At 34.7% G+C, this 24,179-nt stretch overlaps 1 protein-coding gene across 1 annotated transcript in view; it reads right to left on the bottom strand.

Annotated features, from left to right (window-relative positions):
• Positions 1 to 24,179, bottom strand: part of LOC106463227 (A disintegrin and metalloproteinase with thrombospondin motifs 9-like) — a 170,379-nt gene that overhangs the window by 21,604 nt on the left and 124,596 nt on the right. The window contains exons 24-25 of the mRNA XM_022390671.1: positions 20,869 to 21,030; positions 15,841 to 16,023 (exon numbers count right to left, since the gene is read on the bottom strand). Of these exons, the coding sequence (XP_022246379.1) occupies positions 15,841 to 16,023; positions 20,869 to 21,030 (345 nt within the window). The remainder of the gene's footprint in view (positions 1 to 15,840; positions 16,024 to 20,868; positions 21,031 to 24,179) is intronic.

The following is a 24,179-nucleotide window of genomic DNA, read 5'->3' as shown; positions in this document are numbered from 1 at the left end:
TTAATACGCGAATTTCCTCAGTTACATTAAATAGGAACGTTTAGTCAACTTTAAGTGTTAATTAATACGCGAATTTCCTCAGTTACATTAAATAGGAACGTTTAGTCAACATTAAGTGTTAAATGACAGGTGAAGTCCTCAGTTACATTAAATAGGAACGTTTAGTCAACATTAAGTGTTAAATGGCAGGTGAATTTCCTCAGTTACATTAAATAGGAACGTTTAGTCAACATTAAGTGTTAAAAGGCAGGTGAATGTCCTCAGTTACATAAAATAGGAACGTTTAGTCAACATTAAGTGTTAAATGGCAGGTGAATTTCCTCAGTTACATTAAAAAGGAATGCCACTGAAAAGTCTCAATTACTTGACAGAAAATAATGCACTTGATAAAATATGCTGAGCACCGAAGTAAAAATATTAATCCTCTGAATTTCTTATTTTAAACATACTTATTTCAGGAAACACAATATTGCACTGATAGACATTTCAATGTATATATAGGCCAATATGTCGATGTACATTTCAATGTTACTGTTACGGCAGAGAAAATTATATCTATCTTTGATATAACAGCAACAGCCATAATATTGAATAATGTACGTTTAAAAAGATTATTTCCGTATATTTGTTAATAAAGGTCAAATTTTAAAAAGTGTTGTCCATTTCGGTTGCGTTACCGTTTTAAAACCGTAATGTTATAAATATACCCTCGCCCGTCCGTGTAACGAGCGTAATTTTTCTAAAAATAGTTACTCCTCTGTAAACTTCATTTGAAGTATAAAAGGGCGCCTAGAAAAGACTAGAGTTACCAGGAACAGTCATGATTCTTCTAGAAATTCCAGCGCGCATGCTTCCAGCGTCACATGACTTCCGCTGTCGTAACAATATCTTATTAGGTTTAGAAGATGTCAGTAGGAAAGGAGCTCAAAGAAATCTGCTTTATTGTAAACCTTGGAATTCATATGTAAGTTAATGAGTTACACAGATATTTTTTCGATTTGGTTAGATTGCACAAAGATTTTTTTAAACTGATAATTATTGCTAGGTAGTGGCCTTTTCTGGTTGGATTAGGCCTGAACGATAAGATCGAAGTAGTGCATAACATACGTTATGTAGAATGATAAAAAACACGTGATTTGTTTTCGAGATTGTATCATTACGTGTAATTGTTATAAAGATGACTAAATACACGTAGAGACAAATATAAATTATCAATAGATTCACCCCAAACACAACACGATAAATGAGTTTATTTAATCATGAAATACAAAAGAAACTTCGTGAAGTTACTTTGGGATTTATTTATGTAAACTTTTTTTTTAATTTTCTTTATTAAAACTAGGTACATCGAATAACAGGTTAGCTTACCGCAATTTCTGTTTTCGTAAAATTCTCTCTCATTTATTTATCTGATAATTCCTCACGTGAATGAATCATTGCGCCCTGATATGATATCAAAGTTTCAGAATCTCTTTCCATGTTCTGATAGTTCTGCTCGATGTAAGTTCTCCAGAGCGTGTTATCATGAAATTCTAGGTAGATAAATCATTTAAGATAATTCGATGCTTCAGAAATTGGTATCAGAATTTTGTCTTTTTATCCATAATCAATTTATAATTTATTAATTAATAGATGTTAGAATTGAAAACCTACCTAGGTTAATCTATCCTATAATCTTGACCCTCTTGATGTGGACTAGACTAATCTAATCTATCCTATAATCTTGACCCTCTTTATGTGGAATAGACTAATCTAATCTATTCTATAATCTTGACCCTCTTTATGTGGAATAGACTAATCTATCCTATAATCTTGACCCTCTTTATGTGGAATAGACTAATCTATCCTATAATCTTGACCCTCTTTATGTGGAATAGACTAATCTAATCTATCCTATAATCTTGACCCTCTTTATGTGGAATAGACTAATCTATCCTATAATCTTGACCCTCTTTATGTGGACTAGACTAATCTAATCTATCCTATAATCCTGACTATCTTGATGTGGAATAGACTAATCTAATATGTCATATAATCCTGATCTTCTAGATATGGAATAGACTAATCCAATCTGTTCTATAATCCTTGTGTGGCTGTTATTAATACTATTGGTTCAGTACATGTCGTCTGTTAGACATAATCCGATTGTCGCCGCTATTTCATTAACTTGTAAATGTTTATTTGTTATTTTCTTAAACATTATTTATTACACATCAATTAAGTAGACAAAACAATTGGAGTAAAAACTCTTCTCGTGACTTTATAAAACATCACGGTATATTGTACAAACTTTTGTTAGGATTTTGTATACTTCTTACTGAGAATTACAAGAACAGTTGATCTACCAGACTGCTTAGCTGTGCCGTCTTGTAGCTAGGTTTTAACGACGCTGTTATTTCTAGCAGAATAACCCTGTGTTCTATGAGACAGAATATGTGAATATGAAACTTTCTTCAAAATATGAGATACATCACGAGGATTCAGTATCTGTGCGGGAGCATGTGGTATTCTAATAGGGTATCCGTGGTGTCGTACATCTAGACGGACAATCTAGACCAGAGGTTCCCAAACTGGGGTCCCAGTAAAGGTTTCGGAGTGGCCTTCGCAAATACACAATAATGTTATTTTAAAAATTGGTGTTTCGTTTATTCTTTAAATATATTTTTTGCAATGAAAGTAATGTACTAAGTATTTAAAGATTCAGTGGATAGGGTGGAGTGGATGCGGAATGTCCTATTGGATAGGGTGGAGTGGGGACTCAGTCAGTATGCGGAATGTCCTAGAGGGTGCTTGTACTGAGAAGGTTTGGGAACTGTTGATATACACAATATGCTGCTAATCGTTACTCGGAGTATTTACTAAACTTCAGAAAAGCAAGGGCCTTGGCAAGGCCTGGTGGTTAGGGCAATCGACTTGCAATCTGCGGGTCGCGAGTTCGAATTTAATTGCCAAACAGCCTCACTCTTGCAGTTGTTGGACCATTATAATGTGCGGTCAGTCCGTTATCACTTCAAAATTAGGGACGGTTAATGCAGATAGTCCTCAAGTAGCTTTGCGTGAAATTCAACAACAACAAAAAGTAGGCATTGTTCTTCCTATCTTCAAATAAGCAACAGACATTTTTAAGTTCTAAGTAACACTTAGGTTTTACACCAGTGAACCTGAGAAATGTAAGTCTTTGTAAATATTTTTTATTGGTGTGCTAAGTTTTCTGCCTTGTTTGTTGTCTTTACTGTTATAATTGCTTTCTTTTCCGTTGTCTTGCTGTTTCTGACTGTCGTAAGTCACCTACTGTTCCTCTTGTTTTCGGTAATGAATCACGGTCATTTTTCCCAGTAGGTGGCACTATACACATTTCAGAACATCATCTTCATAGTTTATATTTTATTTTGCATTACTTCAAAACTAATTTTAATTTTACAGCGGTAATTATTAAAATTTTATGTTATTTTTCTTTGTGAAGATGTCATGGTTTTGTTTAAAAGATTAAAGCCAATTCTTATGTCCGTATATTTTGATACTTAGATTGTTTTATCTAAAGCTGAGATCAAATGTGCACAGTAAAAAAGATCGCAAAAATATGAACGTTAATATAATTCATGTTAACAAATCCCTTAACAACCAATATTATTGAGATCAATGATATTCTATGGTGTTTTTGAAGCAATAACATCTCATTCTTTATTCCTTTGGGTTTAACTTTTCGGTTCTTTTAATGCCAAAGTGAAGAAATTCTACTGAGGGCAACTAATGGATGATAGATATGCTCACTGCCCCTGACTACCATGAGAAGTTATAAATTATTTATTACTTTTAACCATTGTGAGTATTTCAGATCAATGTTTATCTAAGCAGAAATGTGATATACACGTGGGTAACTCTGACTTACAACTGTGGAACGAATATACAGCTACATCTATTGTTAAACTTCAGAAGAAATGACCTTCATTCCACGTGGTTAACTTCTCTTTAAATGTGTCCAAATATCTAAGTGGTATCACTTGGTTTCTGTCTCTTAGGTAAATTTAGTAGCCCCTCCCCGAGGCTCAGCAGGATGTCTGATGACTTATAACCCTAAAAACTGGGTTTTGATACCCGTGGGAGGTACATCACAAATGAACTATTTAGTAATTACATATTGAAAAAGTGGTGCCCTCTAGTGACCATTGGCCTAGACTATTGGATATTTACCCTTTTTTATTTTAATGAAACTAAGCTGACATGGCGTTAAGTAGTGATTCAGCTCGGTGGCATAAACTTCCATCATAAAACATATTTATTGTAATGTAACCAATTCGGGTATGTTTGGTTGCTATACTAATTAAACCAAGTAACCGTTTTCAAAGAAATGTTTGCTTTAAGTTGATGAAACTATGTGTTAATTGTAGAATATTTACTCCAGTAAACAGTGAAACTATGTGTTAATTGTGGAATATTTACTCCAGTAGACACAAGCGTCTTCTGCGATATATAGATGCACGGTAGTGACTTCAACCAAGTTAGAGTTTGGAGTAACACTGCCGTTACTATATATATATTGGACTGAACTTTTGGCGAAATATTGGGTATTGCCATAGCTGCTTCAAATGGTGAAATGCCACTATTCTATTGATGTTTCTGAACGGATCTAAACATTTATATAGAATTGAAAACAGAAGCTTCATATCCGTTTTAGGTAAGAAAGAAAGTCAAAAAGTGGCAAGATTATTCTTCATCTCCTTGTTGAAGAAGTAAAACCTTCAGTAAACATAGGCGTACAAAATTCTTCTGGTAAATAGTAATCTGAAATAGGGATTATTAACAACTACAGCACATACATTATATTTTTTGTTAAGACGTTTGATCAGTTTAATGGTGAATTGCTCGTCATGGCCACTAGGTTAACACTGATGACCTAAGGGCCTAGGGACACTTGAAAAATCTAAAATGGGAGAATGGCGAAGTGGTCTAACACGCCGTATTTATGTTGATAGCTTTGTCTGATACCTACTTTGGGTGGCATATTATTCTTGATTAATTTTAAAATAATACAACGTATTAAAATGTATTATATCTATTGTAGATTAAGAGAAATAAACGTTCAAAAAGTGGGAAAATGTGTTGTCATTTCTATCGTTTATCTTGCTCTTTGCTTTTAGTATCAAAGTCAGATAAAAAATAGTTTTAACTCTATAAACAAATCAGGCAATAAAAAAAAAATCTGACCATTTTGTATGGAAAGCATTTACCATTCTGAAATATAGAGAAAAAATTATTGTAACTTGGCTCTCAGGACTTGTAAATGGACAAAACCTACTAATTCCTATGTACTAAATACCTTTTGTTTTTGTTAGCAATTAAGCGTAAAGCTACACAATGGAATATCTGTGCTGTTCCTTCCATGGCTCTTGAAACCCAGTTTTTAGCGTTACTAGTTTTCGGACTTATCGCTGAGCCACTGGGGGATTACTAAATATCTAGAAATATAAACCACTGTATCATGATGTACAGATTTTACATCTCCCTAGCAACGTAGCAACAAAGTAAGTGATAGTGCTCATAAAAAAAAGCAGTGATATTTGATTAAATCATTTACATGTACAAAAGAAGCCAAGTTAGAATAAAGAGGTCAGCTATATATACAAGATATAAAACAGAGCCAAGTTATATGAAAGGCAAACCATGTAAAGAAGTAATGTGAAAGTGGATAAGTTAAACAAAAAAAATTGGGTAATATTTGTTTTTAATTCAACTGGAACAATCAGTAACATGAATGTAAAAAATGGGCTAAGATTTACCAAACTACATCTTTACAGGTTTGACCTTTCATAGGACTTAGATCTTTTTTTATGTCACAACTTTATTTGCTGATCACTGTTATTTAACTTGGTTATTTTTTCTACATCTAAAAATGTTTTGATCAGATCAATTTATTACCTGTTTGTTTGTAGAAAAAACTGTCTGTGATTATTGTTATTAATCCTTGACTTTTTTAAAATAATTACTTAACTATTTTTGCATGATTTATTAGATTTGTAAAATATAACCAACAAGATGACAAAAGCATAAAATAATACAATGGAAAAAATAGCATTGTAACCGAAAATAAAATATAATAATTATGGCCATGAAAACATTTTCCATACGCCTGTTTATGTTTTTTTTTAATTTCCCACTAATTCATATTTATGGAATTTGAGAAGACGCTCATATAATAAGTGAATAAAACGACCCTTATCTCCAAGGGAATAAAATATTTTGTTTTATTTATATTCCACCGTTTCGCGTTTTAAACCTTTACCAAAGGTTACAACTTTTTTGTTTTTTGTTTTTGAATTTCGCGCAAAGCTACACGAGAGCTATTTGCGCCAGCCGTCCCTAATTTAACAGTGTAAGACTAGTGGGAAGGCAGCTGGTCATCTTACATTTGTAAGTTAACATTTGCTATCCCCCCCCAGCGGTACAGCGATATGTCTGCGGATTTACAACGCTAGAATCCGGGTTTCGATACCCGTGGTGGGCAGAGCACAGATAGCCCATTGTGTAGCTTTGTGCTTAATTACAAACAAACAATTTAACATTTACTGAAAAACTTTCAATCTTAAGAGAGTTACTTTGTAATATTGAAAAATGATTCCTATAAATTTTATTTAATGTTTTCAAGTTTTTTTATTATTCATACCCTGGGATCTTCTATTGCTATATAACGGTGATATATGTTTTGTTTTTTGTGTGTAAAATTTCTAATTATAGCCATCAAATTGCTGTTTCGGCCCGGCATGGCCAGGTGGTTATGGAGCTCGACTTGCAATTTAAGGGTAGCGGGTTCGAATCCCCGTCACACCAAACATGCTCGCCCTTTCAGCCGTGGGGGCGTTATAATGTGACGGTCAATCCCACTATTCGTTGGTAAAAGAGTAGCCCAAGAGTTGGCGGTGATGACTAGCTGCCTTCCCTCTAGTCTTACACTGCTAAATTAGGGACGGCTAGCGCAGATAGCTCTAGTGTAGCTTTGCGCGAAATTCAAAAAACAAACAAACGAATTGCTTTCAAATGCACAAGCGTCAGAAGGCGGGGTAGGTCCAATGCAACATTTACTTCTATTACTCTTATAAATTTTGATAGGTAAACACATAATGATTATAAGAATTTGGTAGCCATAGGTATAAAGAGTCGAAAAGATAAGACAAAGAGATTAAGTCAAAAAATGTAGGTCCACGTAACTTGGTCACTGAAATGCTTATTTTTCACATTAATTTCTATTATGATTTTTCCCTCATTTCCATCAGGCCTTGCCCCCTTCCCCTTACACAACGTGCTACTGTTGCTTATTAATATACTCAAGCAGCTAAATATATGAACAGAAAATTGACACAAAACACTATCAGCCATAAGAATACACAACACAAAACATTCAAACAAATTTGGTCTGATACTTTGCGTTATGTATAAGTATCTTTATTGTTCTGCGAGCCATAAAAAAATCGATAATTTTCTTCCATAAATACTTATTATATTTATATACAATTAATTGCATGGTTTTGCCTAAATAAAATTCAGTTAAATATTCAGCCAAATGTTGCTTATTTTATTAATTTAAAAAATACTTATGTATATGAAGCGTGTTACGTATGTTTGTGTTATTTATATATTTTTTAATAATACTCCTAAACAATGTGTGATTTATATGAACTTCGATATCATTTACTAATGTTTAAGAGTTTTCTTTTTCCTTAAATCATTTTTAACAACAAAAAAATAAATCCTAATTTATATATTACTATAATTGTAGGTTTATATTTCTTTTATAGACCACCAAATCATTAGGTCAAATATTAAGTTCTAATTTGTTAGAATCGTGTGTGCCACCTATTGTAATTAAAATAAGGAAAGTTTACGTCATTTCTGAAATACAGTGAGTTTGGAAACGTCCGTGGAAAACATTTACTAATATTTGTAACTAGGGAGAATCAAGAGAGAGCGAAGGGGCGTGTGGTAAGGAGAATTTGTGGGATGAACCACCAAAATAGACACGCAGTAGAAGTAAAGCGATCTAACAGTCAACTACAGATACAAAAAAGGCAAACACAACAGATTGTAACATGAACAAGTACACTATGATCTTGCCAATGGTGACGACTGGTGAATAAAGCAAGAACCAACAGGTTTTAAATTGTAAAATCTTCCAGAAATCCTTGATTACTTAAACTGTAAAATCTTGAGAAAATCCTCGATAATTAGTCTTAGAGAAATAACGTGATATTGACGACTCAACATCGATATAGTGGAAAAGACATAGTTTTCGAAGACATTTTACAATTTCGAGCACATTATTCGAGTGAATTTATCACGAATTTGATCAACTCCAGGAAATGTATGCATTCACACGCAATATCACTTAACATCTGACTCGCAAGTATAAAAAATAGCTTTCCAATAGTCCAAGTTTCTGTTAACGCGAGATACATATTATGGGAAAAAACGGTCTACAAATAAATACCGAGAAACCAAAGAAACCGTATTTTAACTTGAAACCTGCTAAAACGATAGACATATATATTATTCAAAGATAAATATAAATTATCTTACTCAAACAATTATCATAAGATGAAGTGTTACCTTTATTATTATTATTATTATTTTGCAGACAGCTGATTTTACATATAAATCTCAACGCTTCTATGTATAACCTTTTTGGTACATAGTGTTTCCTTAGAAAGGTTCTGCAGTGTGAAAATTAGATTTTACGCCATTACATTAAGAATGGGCATTTATCTCTAATACATGTTGATGGTTGAAGCTATAATATTCCGCATATAGATAGAAGTCACGAGGTTTCCATTGAAATGTGATACAATACTCATAGTAATCGAAATATTTAACTTAATATGTTTTGAATACTTTTGTTTATTGAAATATAGGAAAATAAAAAGATAAAGAACTCATTACGGACTCAGCAATTAATAGGTAATTAAACAACTACTACGCACACACACACACATATATGTTATTCGTATTGGTATAGTTGTTGTTAAGCGCAAAGCTACACAATGGGCCATCTGTTTTCTGCCAATCACAGGTATCGAAACCCGAATTTTGGTGTTAATAAAGAAAATCTTATGGTACATACTGATATACCAACAAATCTGAAAATTTGAACTGTATTTACCTTCAAAGTTAACACTTTCTTCAATTTGTATTAACAGAATACTCGAATGCTCACACTACCTATTTGAATACATACTAATTACGTGTTTTTTATTTCATTTTATCCGATTTTTTACATGATTGAAGGTGGTAACAGTCAGGCAACACTTTGAGATATATTAATATTTTTAAACTCTCTGTTTAAGTTAGATAAGAGGGGACCATCTGCTAAGCAATGAGAAAACTTCCGCGTGTTCTAACAACTGCAACATTTTATCTAGGCTCAGTTTCCGGTAACCTGGCAATGTTATAAGTAAAGTAAAACAGGTGTTTGCTTAATATAAGTTTCTTGTTCTAGCAAAAACAGATTTGAAAAGACGCTCAATCTAAGTGGACTAATATAAATTGTTCCAAAAATAGGAAGATGTCTTTGAAATTTTAATTGCGGACTGATGATAGTCCTCCGTCAAAGACAAAACAGCACGAAAGCTAAGGTTTCGAATGCATTTTTTTAATTATCACCATTTTACTTAAGTGTGTGTCGCTATAGCTCATTAAAAACTTAAATCAACACGTTATCATAACTTAGACGATTAATGCAATCATCGAAGTTCCCAATAAACAATATTAATTGTTTGTTTGTTATGGATTTCGCGCAAAGCCACACGAGGGCTATCTGCGCTAGCCGTCCCTAATTTAGCAGTGTAAGACTAGAAGGAAGGCAGCTAGTCATCACAACCCACCGCCAACTCTTGGACTACTCTTTTACCAACGAATAGTGAGATTGACCGTCACATTATAACACCCTACGGCTGAAAGGGCGAGCATGTTTGGTGTGACGGGGAATCGAACTCACGACTCACAAATTGCAAGTCGAGTACCCTAACCACCTAGCCATGCCGGGTCAACAATATTAATGATTTTCGATAGATAAATGTTAAAAATTAAAAAGTATATTTCGAACATTCTTGTCTGTCTCCATTGTTTTCCGGTGTTCTATGATCCAGCTCTGTCGGGTGCGGGATCGAATCTTCGTTACTGAACCTGCTCGCTATTTCAGCCGAGGGGTATTATAATGTGACGGTCAATCCCACTATTTATTGGTAAACGAGTAGCCTAAGAGTTGGCATGTGTGTTGTATGACTAATCTGCCTTCTCTCTAGTCTATGACTCCTAAATTTGGGACGGCTAGCGAAGATAGCTCTAGATCAGCTTTGCGCGAAATACAAAACCAAATCTATGATCTGTTTTGTTACAAGTAACTGAAATCCCACACCTGATTTGTTTATTTTTAATGCAATGACAAAAGGTTTACAATAATGAATATTTTTCGCCAACGAAGCGAGTCATCTGAAAAGAAAACACCAATAACAAAAAAGCATGCGTTAATTTTTTTATGACTTATTCATTCAACTTTTCAACGAAAATAAATCATGTTTTATGGAGTACAGTCTCCCAGTGGGAGGGCGGTAAGTTTAAATACTTACAATAATAAAATCCGGGGGTTCGACTCTCCACGGTCTACACAGCAAATAGCTGAATGTGGCTTTGCTCTAAAATAAACAGACCATGGAGTACACCTGAAAGTTAAGTCTTAAAAGTATATCAAATAAACTTTTATGTTTCTATCAGGAAATTGCAGATGTTTTAAAAACCTGTAATACTAGTGGAAAGTTTCGTTTAATTATCTGGTCCATGTGCTTCTAGCGGTTAAATCCGATTTTTTGTTTTCAAATTCGATGACGAGGAACCCACTTTGAAATTAATAATGGTTGGAGACGGCTTGAATGTTTTTCACCATTGCAACTCAAAAAAAAGATTTTTCGTTTGTTTATGTTTGGTTCTTTGTTTAAAATGACTGTGTTTTTAATAGATATACTATGTTAAGATGGATTCCTTTTGAACAAAACAACCCTACTCTAAAATAACACACTGGGGTGACAGTTTCACAACAGTTCCGGTCATGTGACCTCTTTGTTCAATACTGTATATATATATCAGTGTGGATAATTACTTGTACCTGATGATGACAAAACCTTGTCGAAGCGTTGTACATTTGCTGTTATGTTAAACTTATATTAAAGTTTTTCTTCATTACCCATTCAAGCCGACTCCAAGTATTATTATATGAACAGTTTATAACAATAATAATATATTTGCCCAATTTCGGTAGTTTAGAGGTTTATGCATTTTACACATGATAATAGAAATCAATTTTATGGAAAAAAACCGAAAACGTTTTACAAGTGAAAAGCAGTCACGTGACACGAATTACATATAACTTACACCAGATTATAAAAGCAAGTTTACTTTTTATATTTGAGATCAAAAGATAGTTCTGTTTCAGGTAACCGTTGAAAGCATAGTACAATTCTCCATTCTCTAAACTGACAGTCAAACAACACAACAAAACGTTATTTTATCGTGTTTTTAAAACAATAAAATATACGCAGTTCACTCTTTACTTAATTACATAATACATTAGATGAAATGGATAACATAAGTTGAAAACACTTAAAAACACTTTTTCGTAAAAATTACCATTATTATTTATTTGTAAGATTCAAACAAGGTATAGATTTACTTTCTGGCTAAATAAATCAAACTAATTGATGTGCTATCTCGAAAACTTCCAGACCTATGTGTGTTTGGGTTCGTGTGTGTGTGTGATAGTTTGTTTGTGTGTTTATTAGCAATATTTCTCGAAAAAACTGAATGGATTCAGGCCTAACTTAGAAGTGATTAGTTTTTGGGGGGTCATGGTCACAGCAAGGACACAAATATTTATATTTTTCCTATCTTTAAACATGGCGACCGATTTTTGACACTATTTTTGTTCTATCACTGAGTAAAATATGATCGGATTTTGACGAAACGTGGTGGACTTATGTAAAACATGATTCCTAAAAATGGTCCATGTCCATTGATAACGACGGATATACGACATTTTTGTTTAGAACCGAATAGAACGCTGCATGGTGGAGGTATACGCTCTACTGAATGTTCCTCTAGTTGAATCATGTTTTTTGATGTCTAATAATGTTGTCGGTACGAGGGAGTAAGATAAAACTTAGATAGCACCAGTTTCTTCCTTCGATCAAAGAAAGGCAGTATTTGCTTGATAAATAGTATATGTAGTATGTTCCCTGAAATAAAACCACCTCATTACGCTTATAAATCGTTGTTTGTCATTTTACTATTATGTTAGCATAATGTGTTTTCATACACAAGTGGTACTTGATAGATATTCCAAATGAGCAATTTTTAAGTTATGTCTCGCACAAAACATTGCACTTGTAAGATAATACGGCAGGCTCATCGTATATATATTTGTACTGGAACTTTAATAGTTTATACATATTTCTGGAGAAAACGAGTCTGCATTTAACTTTAAATAATTATAATAAATGTCGATATATTACATTTTTAGGCCTCACGTTGTTGTCAAACACCAAGGTTAGGTACAACTGTCAGTGTTCTTACATACTACAATAATCAAACAATTATTTTTAAATTTCGGGTTTATGATAACTTTCCCATAGAATATAAGAACAGCCGTCGTGAGAAATATGAGGTGGTGGTACTGGGGAAAAAAGTCGCGGTGGTAACAGTCCCAAGAAGAATGCCATTCGTAACCATTTGTACATGATGAATATTTCAAATTACAAATGCTCAATTAATGAAGGACGTAGAGTTCGAGATTAAATTTTTAAACAACGCAATTAAGGCAGTATACTCTCCTTTCAGAATCAGCAAAGAATGTTTGTTTGTATTTAAGCACAAAGCTACACAATGGACTATCTGTGCTCTGCCCGCCACAGATATTGAAACCCAGTTTCTAGTGTTATAAATTTCCAGACATACCGCTATGCCTCTGGGGGGAGAGCAGTGAAAAAAAAACTAGAAAAAATTCACAGCACCAATTACATTCCTGATACAGAAGATATATGCACTTCACTTAAAGAAAGTACCTCGAAGAACCAGGCTGTTCCCCTTCTGTTTATAGGAAAAAAGCTATTTTGCAGCTATTTTGGCTACTGTATAACAGGCTTTTGAGCATACACATATTCGTGCAGCAACAAAACTGTGATTAAAAGAACTCAACCAGTTTGCTACATAAAGGCGAATCAAGTGCATCTATAAGTTGTTATGAAGCTGTAAAAATGATAAATTTGCTGAACCCAAGACGTCTACAATAACTGATATGAAAAAAACATCAACAGAATCAATGACTTCTTTGGAGGCCCATAATGTTGTGGATTCCTTGCATATGTTTCCAAACGATAAGGGGAAGTTGCTTCTATTTTCATACAAGTTATCCATATAAATGACTGTAAAGAAAATTAAATCCTGAGAGAACTACATCTTTGAAATTCATTGCTTCTAATGGAAATGAAGCTGCAAAGAAAGTTGCTTCTCAGGTGCGTACCACCATCACAGATCAAAATCTAGAAGTATCAGCAATCAACACAATCAGTGTAAAGACGTTATTGAGTGTGAAGCACTTCTTACAGAATTCAATGGCAGGTGATACTTGACTTGCCAAAACGACACAAGATCTTATAAGCTCATTATGTCAAAACGTGGTATATGATGTGACAGGTGCAAAGCAGGAGACTCCAAATATATATATTATTGATTCTAGCATTTTAGTCACTAATAGGAAGTGGTTAGATAATCGAATTGAGAAACAGACACCACTCTCTTCGTTTTGAGACTTGTAGCAGGTGATGAAACGAGTAGGATTATAGAGAAGAAGAACAAAATACTTGGGTGGTAAAACTTTTCATGGATTGTAGTCAGAATGGAAAATCAAATTGTATGCAGTTGGAACTGGGATGATATTTTAACAGGGGGTTGGTTCTCACGTTTCTTCTGCTAGTGTTGAATACTTGTCTTCAATAAATGTTCCTGCAATAGTAATTTTAAGTCCATGAAATATTGATGCTATCCATGAAAATAACCAAAACTTTGACGTTGTGCTGAATTGTGACAGTTTGTGATTAGGTCATTTCTGTTAAAGCTTCAGACATAGTTTGGTAACACAATCAAAGTTCTAACTTAAGATTCTCAGGCTTATGATTTTTTGCATTATATATATCCTTCTTTCCATAGTTGGAAATAAATTACAGGATGCAGGGCCACTTGAAGATTTAGGCATCACTGCTGAATGGTTAGTTGCAGGTGTGATGGATGGTCACAAATGTTAAAGGGCAGTCATATTCCATAAGCTCACACATGAAGCTCTTGTGAGACTGGTATGGAATGGTTTCATGACATGGACACGTTAGAGTGAACTTAGAAAAAAGGCAAGAAGTAGATGAAGTGAGTCAGAGCATTAAATGTAAAATGCTAGATCAAACTCACTACCTGAATTACATATAAGATCTAGTTTTCTTTACATTTTAAATACTATCACTGGAGCCTTTGAGAAGTACCAGAAAAAAATGAGAAAACACAATGAGCATCTCTATGCATTCTATATGTCTTATGTGGACCTTACGGAGTTGCTGCTTGACCTCCTTCATGCACCATAAATGGTAACTTGGTCATGGTCATTGTCATCAGTCAGAAAGATAATTTAATGCTTTGCTTATGACGTTATTTGCCTGTTTATTGTACACAGATTAAAAGCTTTACCTGAGGATGCGCAAAAACATTGACCAAGGCAAAGTTTCTATACATCGTGGCCAAGAAATCCCATCAGGTGGAACTACAGGTTTTAGCCTTCAGCATGCAGAAGAAAGTACACGTTATCTTACTCTGACACAATTGGCTGTCTTTATATGTTGCATCTAATATTCCCATTGTAACTTTCCTAATCAAGATTATTCAAAATGTTCCTCAACTTCTGTCAGTGTAAAATCAATGTCAAATTCACTCCTTTCACACAACAGACACGCGTGAAAAAAGTGGAAGGATAATCACATGTGCATAAAATCGATATTCTGTTTTATTTTACCCAGCGTCTATTTACTAATGTTAAGCTGTGTGTACTTTCACTTGGATTTTAAATACACGCATCTCCCGATAATTTTTAACAAAATAACTTGAAATTGTGCAGGCTAGCCAAAAAAAAAAAAAGAAAAAGAAAACTAATTTCAAAGAGTAGTGAGGGGGCTCCATACATGAAGTTTTTGTGTTTTTTTTTAGGAAGGGAGATCTTTAATAATTGAATGAATTGATTCACTTAAAAGTAAGTATTAATACATGAAGAGTCATTCAAAACAACAAGTTTAATTCAGATATGGAAATTTTCAAAATGGAGTCTCACATTAGGGAGGAGTCAACTAATTCTAGGAACAGTCAACAATCGTGGCTGAATCCCCAGATTGACGTGAAAAGGGGAACATTTCATGTCTAGATTTTCGACATTTTCTATATAGGAGCACCCCCTCCCCAAAAAAAATGTTAAGGGTTTTTTCAGGGTGTCTCAGGAGTGGCTGTACAGATTTACTTGAAGATAGATAAGAACATGTAGGACGTTAAAAGAAAAGGTGTCCATGTAGGGTTGTTATCTCTCATTAATTCGTGCAGATACTTAACAGCTGATATCTAAGCAACAGTTCGTATAATTCTAAATATTCTAAATAATTTAGGTAAGGTATCTTAATACACTTTAAAGTTGCAGCCGCTAGAAATGTTTTCATCTACGTATTAGTTAAGTGACTGCAACATTAATTATAAAATTAGTAGCTAGAAAGCAATTCATACCGTGCTCCAAGTGCCGAGATACCAGCGATAATTAAAGTAAAGTGGACAGTCCTCAGTGTTGCATTCTTGGGTATCCGGAGGGCGAGTATAGACCTCACATTTATGTTCAGAAACAATGTTTCCTCTTCCATTTCGACAAGCAACCAGTCGGTTTTGGAATCCTCCACCGCAAGGCTTATTACACTTAAAAACAGACAAACACATAGATTTCAATTAAAGAAGTGAAATGTTAATACAAAATATCTGTATTCGTATTTACGACAAAGCTATTAAGGCTATCTGTCGTAGTTCGTAAATTTTGAACTTCTTACCAGGACATGGTAGCTAGTCAGAAGCATCCTATTATCCACCATTCACTCTAAAGGACTAACTATTACTTTTATAACACATGTACAGCTTAAAGTGCAGAGGATATTATGTGCTATCGCACGGATTCAAGCTTAGCTTACCAGTTCCAAACTTCAAAACTCTACCACAGGGCCAACCTGCGCCCTACAAAATATAAAAGCGATTGCTTGTTTGTAATTAAGCACAAAGCTACACAATGAGTTACCTGTGCTATGCCCACCACGGGTATCGAAACCCGGATTCTAACGTTGTAAGTCCGCAGACATACCAGTATGCCACTGGGGGCTGTAAAACATATTCTTTATGATAACACAAAAAAAATATTGTGATAAATTTATTTATTCATTTTCAGTTTACCAGTAAGTCTATTACTTTGAAAAAACATGTTTATCATCCACAGAATATGTCAGAAATTCAAACACATCAGCACAGCTTATGTGAATGGGATAAATATATCTGAAATACCATTCTATACAAAATATCACATCGCGTCCAATTTAAGAGCCACGTGGAAGGTTTGTGTTCTGAAATAACACCATATTACATGTATGTTGTGACCAGTTACTCACCAGTTAAGTCGTTATTACACGTCATATGCCATGCAGAGATGGCACAGACATACATCACAGGCTCACATTATACGCACCACGATCAATACTTACATCTTAAAACACATATGTAACAAGTACAGATTAGATGTCACAATCATGAATCTTAACGACTGAAGGTAACGTTTCAGAACACCACAGTTAGGTTTGAAAATTTATACTTAATTAACAAAAATCCCCAATTTCTTAATAGTTAACAAAATAATAATCTCAAACACCTAAAAAAAACAATAATGCTTTATACAATTTCGATTAGTTCAACTTCAGGCAATAACCGAGAGACAAATGACAGTGGTTGATCGAACAAGATGCATAGTGAACTGAAAACAATTATATGAGACTACTGTTACAATATGTTTAACTTCATATATTTACAAAACGTATAGATAGATGTATGTATACACACATACAAATATATGTAGGTATGTAGGTTTGTATACATGTGTATATACACACACACACATAATATGTAAATCCCTTACAAAATTTAAATGAACTCAAAATCAAGAAAACGGAAAGCACTATGCTGTTCCAAAATTGTCTCAAATAGTCCTACTAATGTTGATGTATAGATAAATGTATGTATACATACATATATATTTAGGTTTATATATATATAATAAGATAAGTAACTTAAATACTATTATTTATATTAATTATTAATAGGGGATTAAAATCGACACTATAAAACAATAATGATTTTAATATAAAATAAGCATTAAGAAGGTCTTTGCAAAATCCATTTTAAATCCCAGTCGTCACCTTAAAGTCATAACGGATATTGTCTGTGGTAATAGCTCCCAAATGCTTTGGGAATATCCCATCTACCAGACAAAATCCAAACGCTTATGTTAAACTAGCCAGCAATCATGGAAAATCATTTAAGGATATGGAGTTGAGTGCTTACACCCACAACGTCTCAACTGCTATTGCCTTTCACTGTTTGCAACTAGTTGTGGGAAGGCATTTACCCTTAAAAGTTCTTCTATTTCATAAAGTAGGAATGAAATTAAATCACCCTAATATATTTCTGCTATATGTTATATGTTACTCCCAACCTCCTTCTAATAGTGATTTTGGTAGAATAATACAAGTATTATCTATAAACTGCACATGAACATCCGGTTTTGCGTATGCTTGCAAAATGGCTTAAAAAATCCAGCTCATACATAAAACTCCTTGCAAAGACTATTGCCGTTCGGTATCCCAGGGGCATATTTTTATTAGTTTGAATAACTTGTTTCAAAAAATAATGAGACTATTATTAGTAATAAACTGTAATAGACACTTTATGTACTTAAGGTCTTAACTTACAGAACATATAATCCAAATCTTGCTTAATAGCTTAACATTCATACTTTTTTCTAAAGAGTATAAGTACAACAAGAAAATATTAAGATTAGGGCCAAAGAGATCCTAAAGAATTGAAACATATTTTGGGAGTTCATTTTATTTATGACGCAGTTAGCTGCAAAATTCGTAAAATGATTAATCAAAACAACGTTAATTTATGAACAATCAATGGTAACAGATTGATAAACTTGTTAGTATAATCAGCATTAGAACACCGATCTTGACCTGGGGACAGTCATAACTGTAAAAACCTGTGTTGCTAGTCTTGATTTTAATTAATTCAAGCAAACACCACAGTGTAAAAACTACAGCGCACGATATGCTTACATCTTTACATCGGAAAAACATACTGACCTGCACGTAAGAAGTGTTCGTGTATATAATAAAAACCACTGTAATGGGGATTGTAATAAACATTGTGGCTCATATTTTGCGAGATTTCATACAAAAGAAATAAGTTTCAGAATTTTTGTTAAGAGCAGATATTCCTTGCAGAGAGAAGAATGTTCATTATAGAACAATATCAGAGAATATCTTTATTGACATTCACACTCCACTTCTCAATGTACACCAGAAACCATATTCAATAATGAACATTAAGAGGCCTTAAAATACAAAGACAATAGAACAAATTTCCTTATCTGGATTTTACTTGCAACTAACTTATCTATGAAAATTTTATGTATCTATATTCAGACGTCAATCTATATCTTTTATAAAGTAAAATATAATTATACTTAGATTTCTAAACAACATTTATATAGATATATATTGTAGAGGAAGGTGGATAAGATGGCCAATTTTACTTTGAGTGTGGTTTCAACCAATTAAGATGAACGTATGATAAAGCAAAGTATTTTAAAATGAATCCTGCTTCAGTTTAAAAGTCATTTCTAGATAAAACCAAAAGTGGACATCTTTTTTTTTTTTTAGATTTTGACAAAATGCGTTTCTTATGATTGTGGACCGTTTTTTCTATAAGATTGACTAAAACGTCTTCGAAGATCGCGTAAAATGGACCCATCTAAATAATAATAATTGTAATTTAAAATAAATGCTGCATTTAGGAACTGGACGTAAATCATGACTTAAATGCAAGTTGTGTATTAACTAGAATAATTGTGCAAAAGACGTGGGTACTAATGTGAGGCAATGATGTACAACTAAAGCTTATGGCGGAAATATACGTCATTTGTGTAGGGTAAGATGGACCCGTGGGAAGAGGCTTGTCTTATCCTAAGCCATTCATCATAAAGAGAACTTGAAGTGTGTTTCTTTTATGGCATATTCAGCTGTCTACACTTCATCTTGTCTGAAATCAACAAAATGAACTTCCAAGAAGTATCTAGTTTCGATAAAAAATGTGTTTATATTAGATTAAAATTGTTAAAAAGAACTGAAATCTCACTTTAATCATTAAAATTCATCGCTTCCCCGCCAGTGTTTATCCACAGTATCACATGAACAGTAGTAACTTACATTCTAGATGGTAGCATGTCATAAGTGATGATATACAGCGGTGGTTGTTTTACCAAAAAGGACCATTTTACCTCACTTTCACCACATATTGTTACTGTTTGGTATAACGTAACGTATTCTATTTACTAGTACTTTGTATGTCCAAGACTACTTCATTTTATTAATGCGAATTCCGCTCTCAACAGAGCACTTTATTTACTCAGAGAAATTTTAACATTGGCATGGTCACACATCATACAATACAAAAATCCTGTTTTCACTTCATGTCAGGAAGCAAATTACAATTAAATTTCACATGTAATGTCGAATCATGTGTAGAGATCATACGAGCAAAACATGCAAGTTTTTCATTAATTGTGACAACAGAAGTATCAGAAATCTAGTGAAATAATACTATTATTATGACTCAAATCTAGAAAATTACTTATCACAATTACAAATCAAATAACATAACATCTACATCATTGCATATTCTTAAATCAACGTTTTACTAAATACAGCTTTAGTTTTTTAGAAAGTTTACTTTAATAGCGTGTATATTATCACTAGATGATGTTTCATTATGCATACTGCCAAATCTCTACATGCCGTGGGTGCCAGAGCACTTTCCCTCCGGAGTGCACTCATATATAACATTAGAAAGGCGTGAAAAAGCCTCATATACGATTTTTAAATCCATTATTAGCAGTGAAAACATTTTACATGCCCGAGACCTCTTCATTATATCATTCCCATTTATTTCCTTTTCCCTACAAATGTGGTATCCCTTGTATAATTTTTTACCTATGCCACTGCTCTATATATGTATTGGTTTGTTTTTCTAGGTTCTGCGAGTTGAAATTCTTATATTTGATAGGCCTTACATTAAACACCTAACAAGTGACATACAATTGATTTAGCAATAGTAGAGTTTGGTGTGCCCTCTTTCTAAAATTAATGATGTATGTCCAACTACCAGACTTTTGACATCGAGTATCTATAAGTTTATCTGATACAACGTCTAAATTCATGAACCTTACATTGAGCTAAATCATTAAACAAAGGTTTTATTTTTTTATTAAAACGAGCATTTCAAATCAGTACAGATTTATTTTTCTTAGACGTAGATCCAACATGTCAATGTGACGAAGTTAAAAGTGTCAAGTGGCACACTTCATGATTCACATTACAAAAAATAATAATATGTAAAACATAATACGTTTTGGTACTAAGTATACACAGTACAAGAAGTGGGAATTACCTCTTTCCAATTACCAGCTGACCAATCAGGACAATGTTCTACGTTACACTGGATTACATCTATAGGTTTCTTTCCCAATTCACATTGGTCACTCATTTCCTCCAGTTCATCGTAACAAGCAACTTGGCGGCGCTGAATACCACCTCCACAAGTTTGTGTACACTTGTTACATAAAAATATTAATACCTTTTATATTGAAGTATTGTACCTTGTTTTAAGATAACAGACTTGATGTTTCAATGAAAACTACAATACCTTTATTATAAAGAAAAGATGATCATGTTAACATTCGCTGTTTGTTTATTTTTAAATGATGCATTTGAAATACAATGCCTTGTACTACTGTGTTCATGGTTAGTAAGAAATTACACGTAATACAATATAAAAAATGGCACATATAAAGATATTATATGCAACTGAATAGGTTAGAATTTCAGCTTATTAATAAAATCCTTCCAAAACTGAATTGCTTCCAGAATTTGATATAGAAATTATAACAAATCAAACCAGAAAGCAAAAGTATTATTTACAGACCCACATAGTAATAAATGGTGTTTTAAGAAAGTAGAAAACAACACCAGCAATAGCCTTATCGTCATTGCTAATTTTAAAATAGGGAAAACAACAACTTATATTTGAAGAATATCATTAGTAGGTCACTTTTTATTTAACTTTATGGTTAATATGACTTATCGGATGGTGTTGTTGTTGCTATTGTTTGGTGTTTTATGGCGCAAAGCAACGAGGCTATCTGCCCCAAACAACCAGTAAAAACAGTGAACGTAAATTAAACTAAAAGTGTAAATTAAAGTAAAGTGTAAAGTGTAAAAAGTGTCCAACGTCAGAGGTAAACTCTTAGAAAATATGTGTTTAAAATAATGCCGCCGCTCACGGTCGTAACGACGGCACGACAGTAAAATGTGAGCTATTGTGACTTGAGGGTCGCAATGGCTATACATCGGTAGGTCAATTCCTGTTAAAAGATGGGTTAAAAAACTGTGACCATTGCGTAGCCTTGCCAGGACTACTTCCTCCTTCCGATCCTTACGGAAGCAAGACGGCCAAAGACCAACAGAAGGCTTGATATGGAAAAGCTTGTTATGACATTGCTCACCCCAAGTCGACTGCCAACTGGCGCGAAGCCGTACCTTAATGACAGGACCGCAGTCCATGTATGGGACAGGCATGGCCGCGATGGCACCAGAGCAGACGGATTTAGCTGCGGTGTCAGCAAGCTCGTTCCCGTGAATATCGACGTGGCCAGGGATCCAGAAAAACTGGATGGAAACAGAAGATAGAGAAAAGTGGGCCAATCGGTGTTGAATATCGACGAGAACAGGGTGAGAACTAACGTTAAGCGATTCCAGGGCCAGAAGAGAGCTAAGAGAATCAGTGTAAATAGTATAATTACTGTACTGCATAGCTTCTACATGATCCAGGGCAAGAGAAATAGCATACAACTCGGCAGTGAACACAGAAACTGTAGAGGGGATCCTGCAAGCAACTACCGAGCCACAGCACACCATGGCAGAACCTACATCCATGTAACCATCGAACCATCCATGTAAATAGGAAAAGAAGAATGGTTTGAAAGATGATCAGCAAAAAGAAGATGGTACTTCCAATCGGAGTATCTGCCTTCCTCAGATGACTCAGAGAAAGGTCACAGGAAGGGATGGTAATAAGCCAAAGTGAAATGGGCTGATCATTGGGGACAGCAATGTCATCCAATGCCAGACCCAATTCAGCCAGTTGTGCCTGGATACGAAGGCCAAAGGAAGGAATAGCAGATCGTCTGTTCCGAAAGAGCATGGCACATCGTGGGAGAAAGACACAATCCCAGGTGGGATGCCATGGTAAGGATCAAAGCTTGGCAGCATATTGTAAAGAAAGTTGCAAACGACGAAGGTGAAGAGGAGGTTCGTGGGACTCAGTGTACAAACTCTGGACTGGAGAAGTGCGAAAGCCCTAGTACAGAGCCGAAGCCCCAACCAGATGGTGAATGGAGTCCAGCATCTTCAAGGCCGAGGTCATGGCAGAACCATAGACCAAAGACCCATAGTCCAGTTTGGATTGAATCAGTGCATGATAGATCCTGAGCATAGAACATCGATCTGCACCCCAAGAGGTGGAAGAGAGGACACATTGGATGTTCAAAGCCCTTGCACACTTGACACGTAGCTGCTTAATGTGCGGAATGAAGCTAAGCTTAAGGTCAAAGATAAGCCCCAAGAATTTTGCCTCAGGGATCACACGAATAACTACATTGCCGAGACGGAGCTCAGATTCGGGGTGGAGACCCCGTTGGCGGCAAAAGTGCATGCAAACGGTTTTGGAAAAAGAAAACTTAAAACCGTTTGCAGTGGTCCATGTCAACAACTGATTGAGGGCAGTCTGAAGCTGCCACTCAATAAACCTCATGTTCGATGACTGACACGGGATGTGGAAGTCATCAACATAAAGCCCATTTGCAACAGTCGGAAGAAGATTATTAGTGATAGCATTAATCTTAACATTAAAAAGTGTGACACTCAAGACACAGCCCCGAGGGATTCAAAGTTCCTGTGGAAATAAACGGGAAAGAGTTGAACCCACACGGACTTGGAATCGCCTGTTCAGTAAAAGGTTTTGAATAAAAATGGGTAGATGACCATGCAACCCATAGGAGTGGAGGTCCTGCAAAATTCCATACCTCCACGTGGTGTCATAAGCCTTCTCGAGATCGAAGAACACAGAAACCAGGTATTCTCTCTTGAGAAAGGCTTTCCTGATCGACGTTACAAGTCGAATCAGATGGTCCATGGTGGAGCACTATCGACGGAACCCACACTGGGTGAGAAGAGGATGTTCGATTCGAGGAACCAAACAAGACGAGCATTAACTATCCTCTCTAGGACCTTACAAAGACAACTAGTCAAAGCAATGGGACGATAATTTGAAGGAATCTTGGGATCCTTCCCAGGTTTAGAGAAAGGGAGGACAATAGCCTGGCGCCAAGAATCAGGAAAAATGTGCTCCTGCCAGATCTGGTTAAAAATAACCAGGAGAATAGCAAGAGAAGCAGGTGAGAGATGGCGCAACATCTCATACTGAACATCATCAGGTCCGACCAATGTACTACCAGACCAATGAAGAGCAAGTTTGAGTTCCACCAGTGTAAAGGGGCGTGTATAATCACAGAGACGATCAGCCTGAAAGGAAAGAGGCAATCGCTCTGCCTGAGACTTGATGGCCAAGAAGGTAGGGGAAGAAACAGAAGTGCTAAAAGCACGAGAAAAGCTGTGACTGAGAGCATCAGCAATGCTCTGGAC

The sequence above is a fragment of the Limulus polyphemus genome, unplaced genomic scaffold (genome assembly GCF_000517525.1).
Source record: "Limulus polyphemus unplaced genomic scaffold, Limulus_polyphemus-2.1.2 Scaffold1353, whole genome shotgun sequence".
NCBI lineage: Eukaryota > Metazoa > Arthropoda > Merostomata > Xiphosura > Limulidae > Limulus > Limulus polyphemus.
This window is presented reverse-complemented; position numbering and strand designations above follow the sequence as displayed.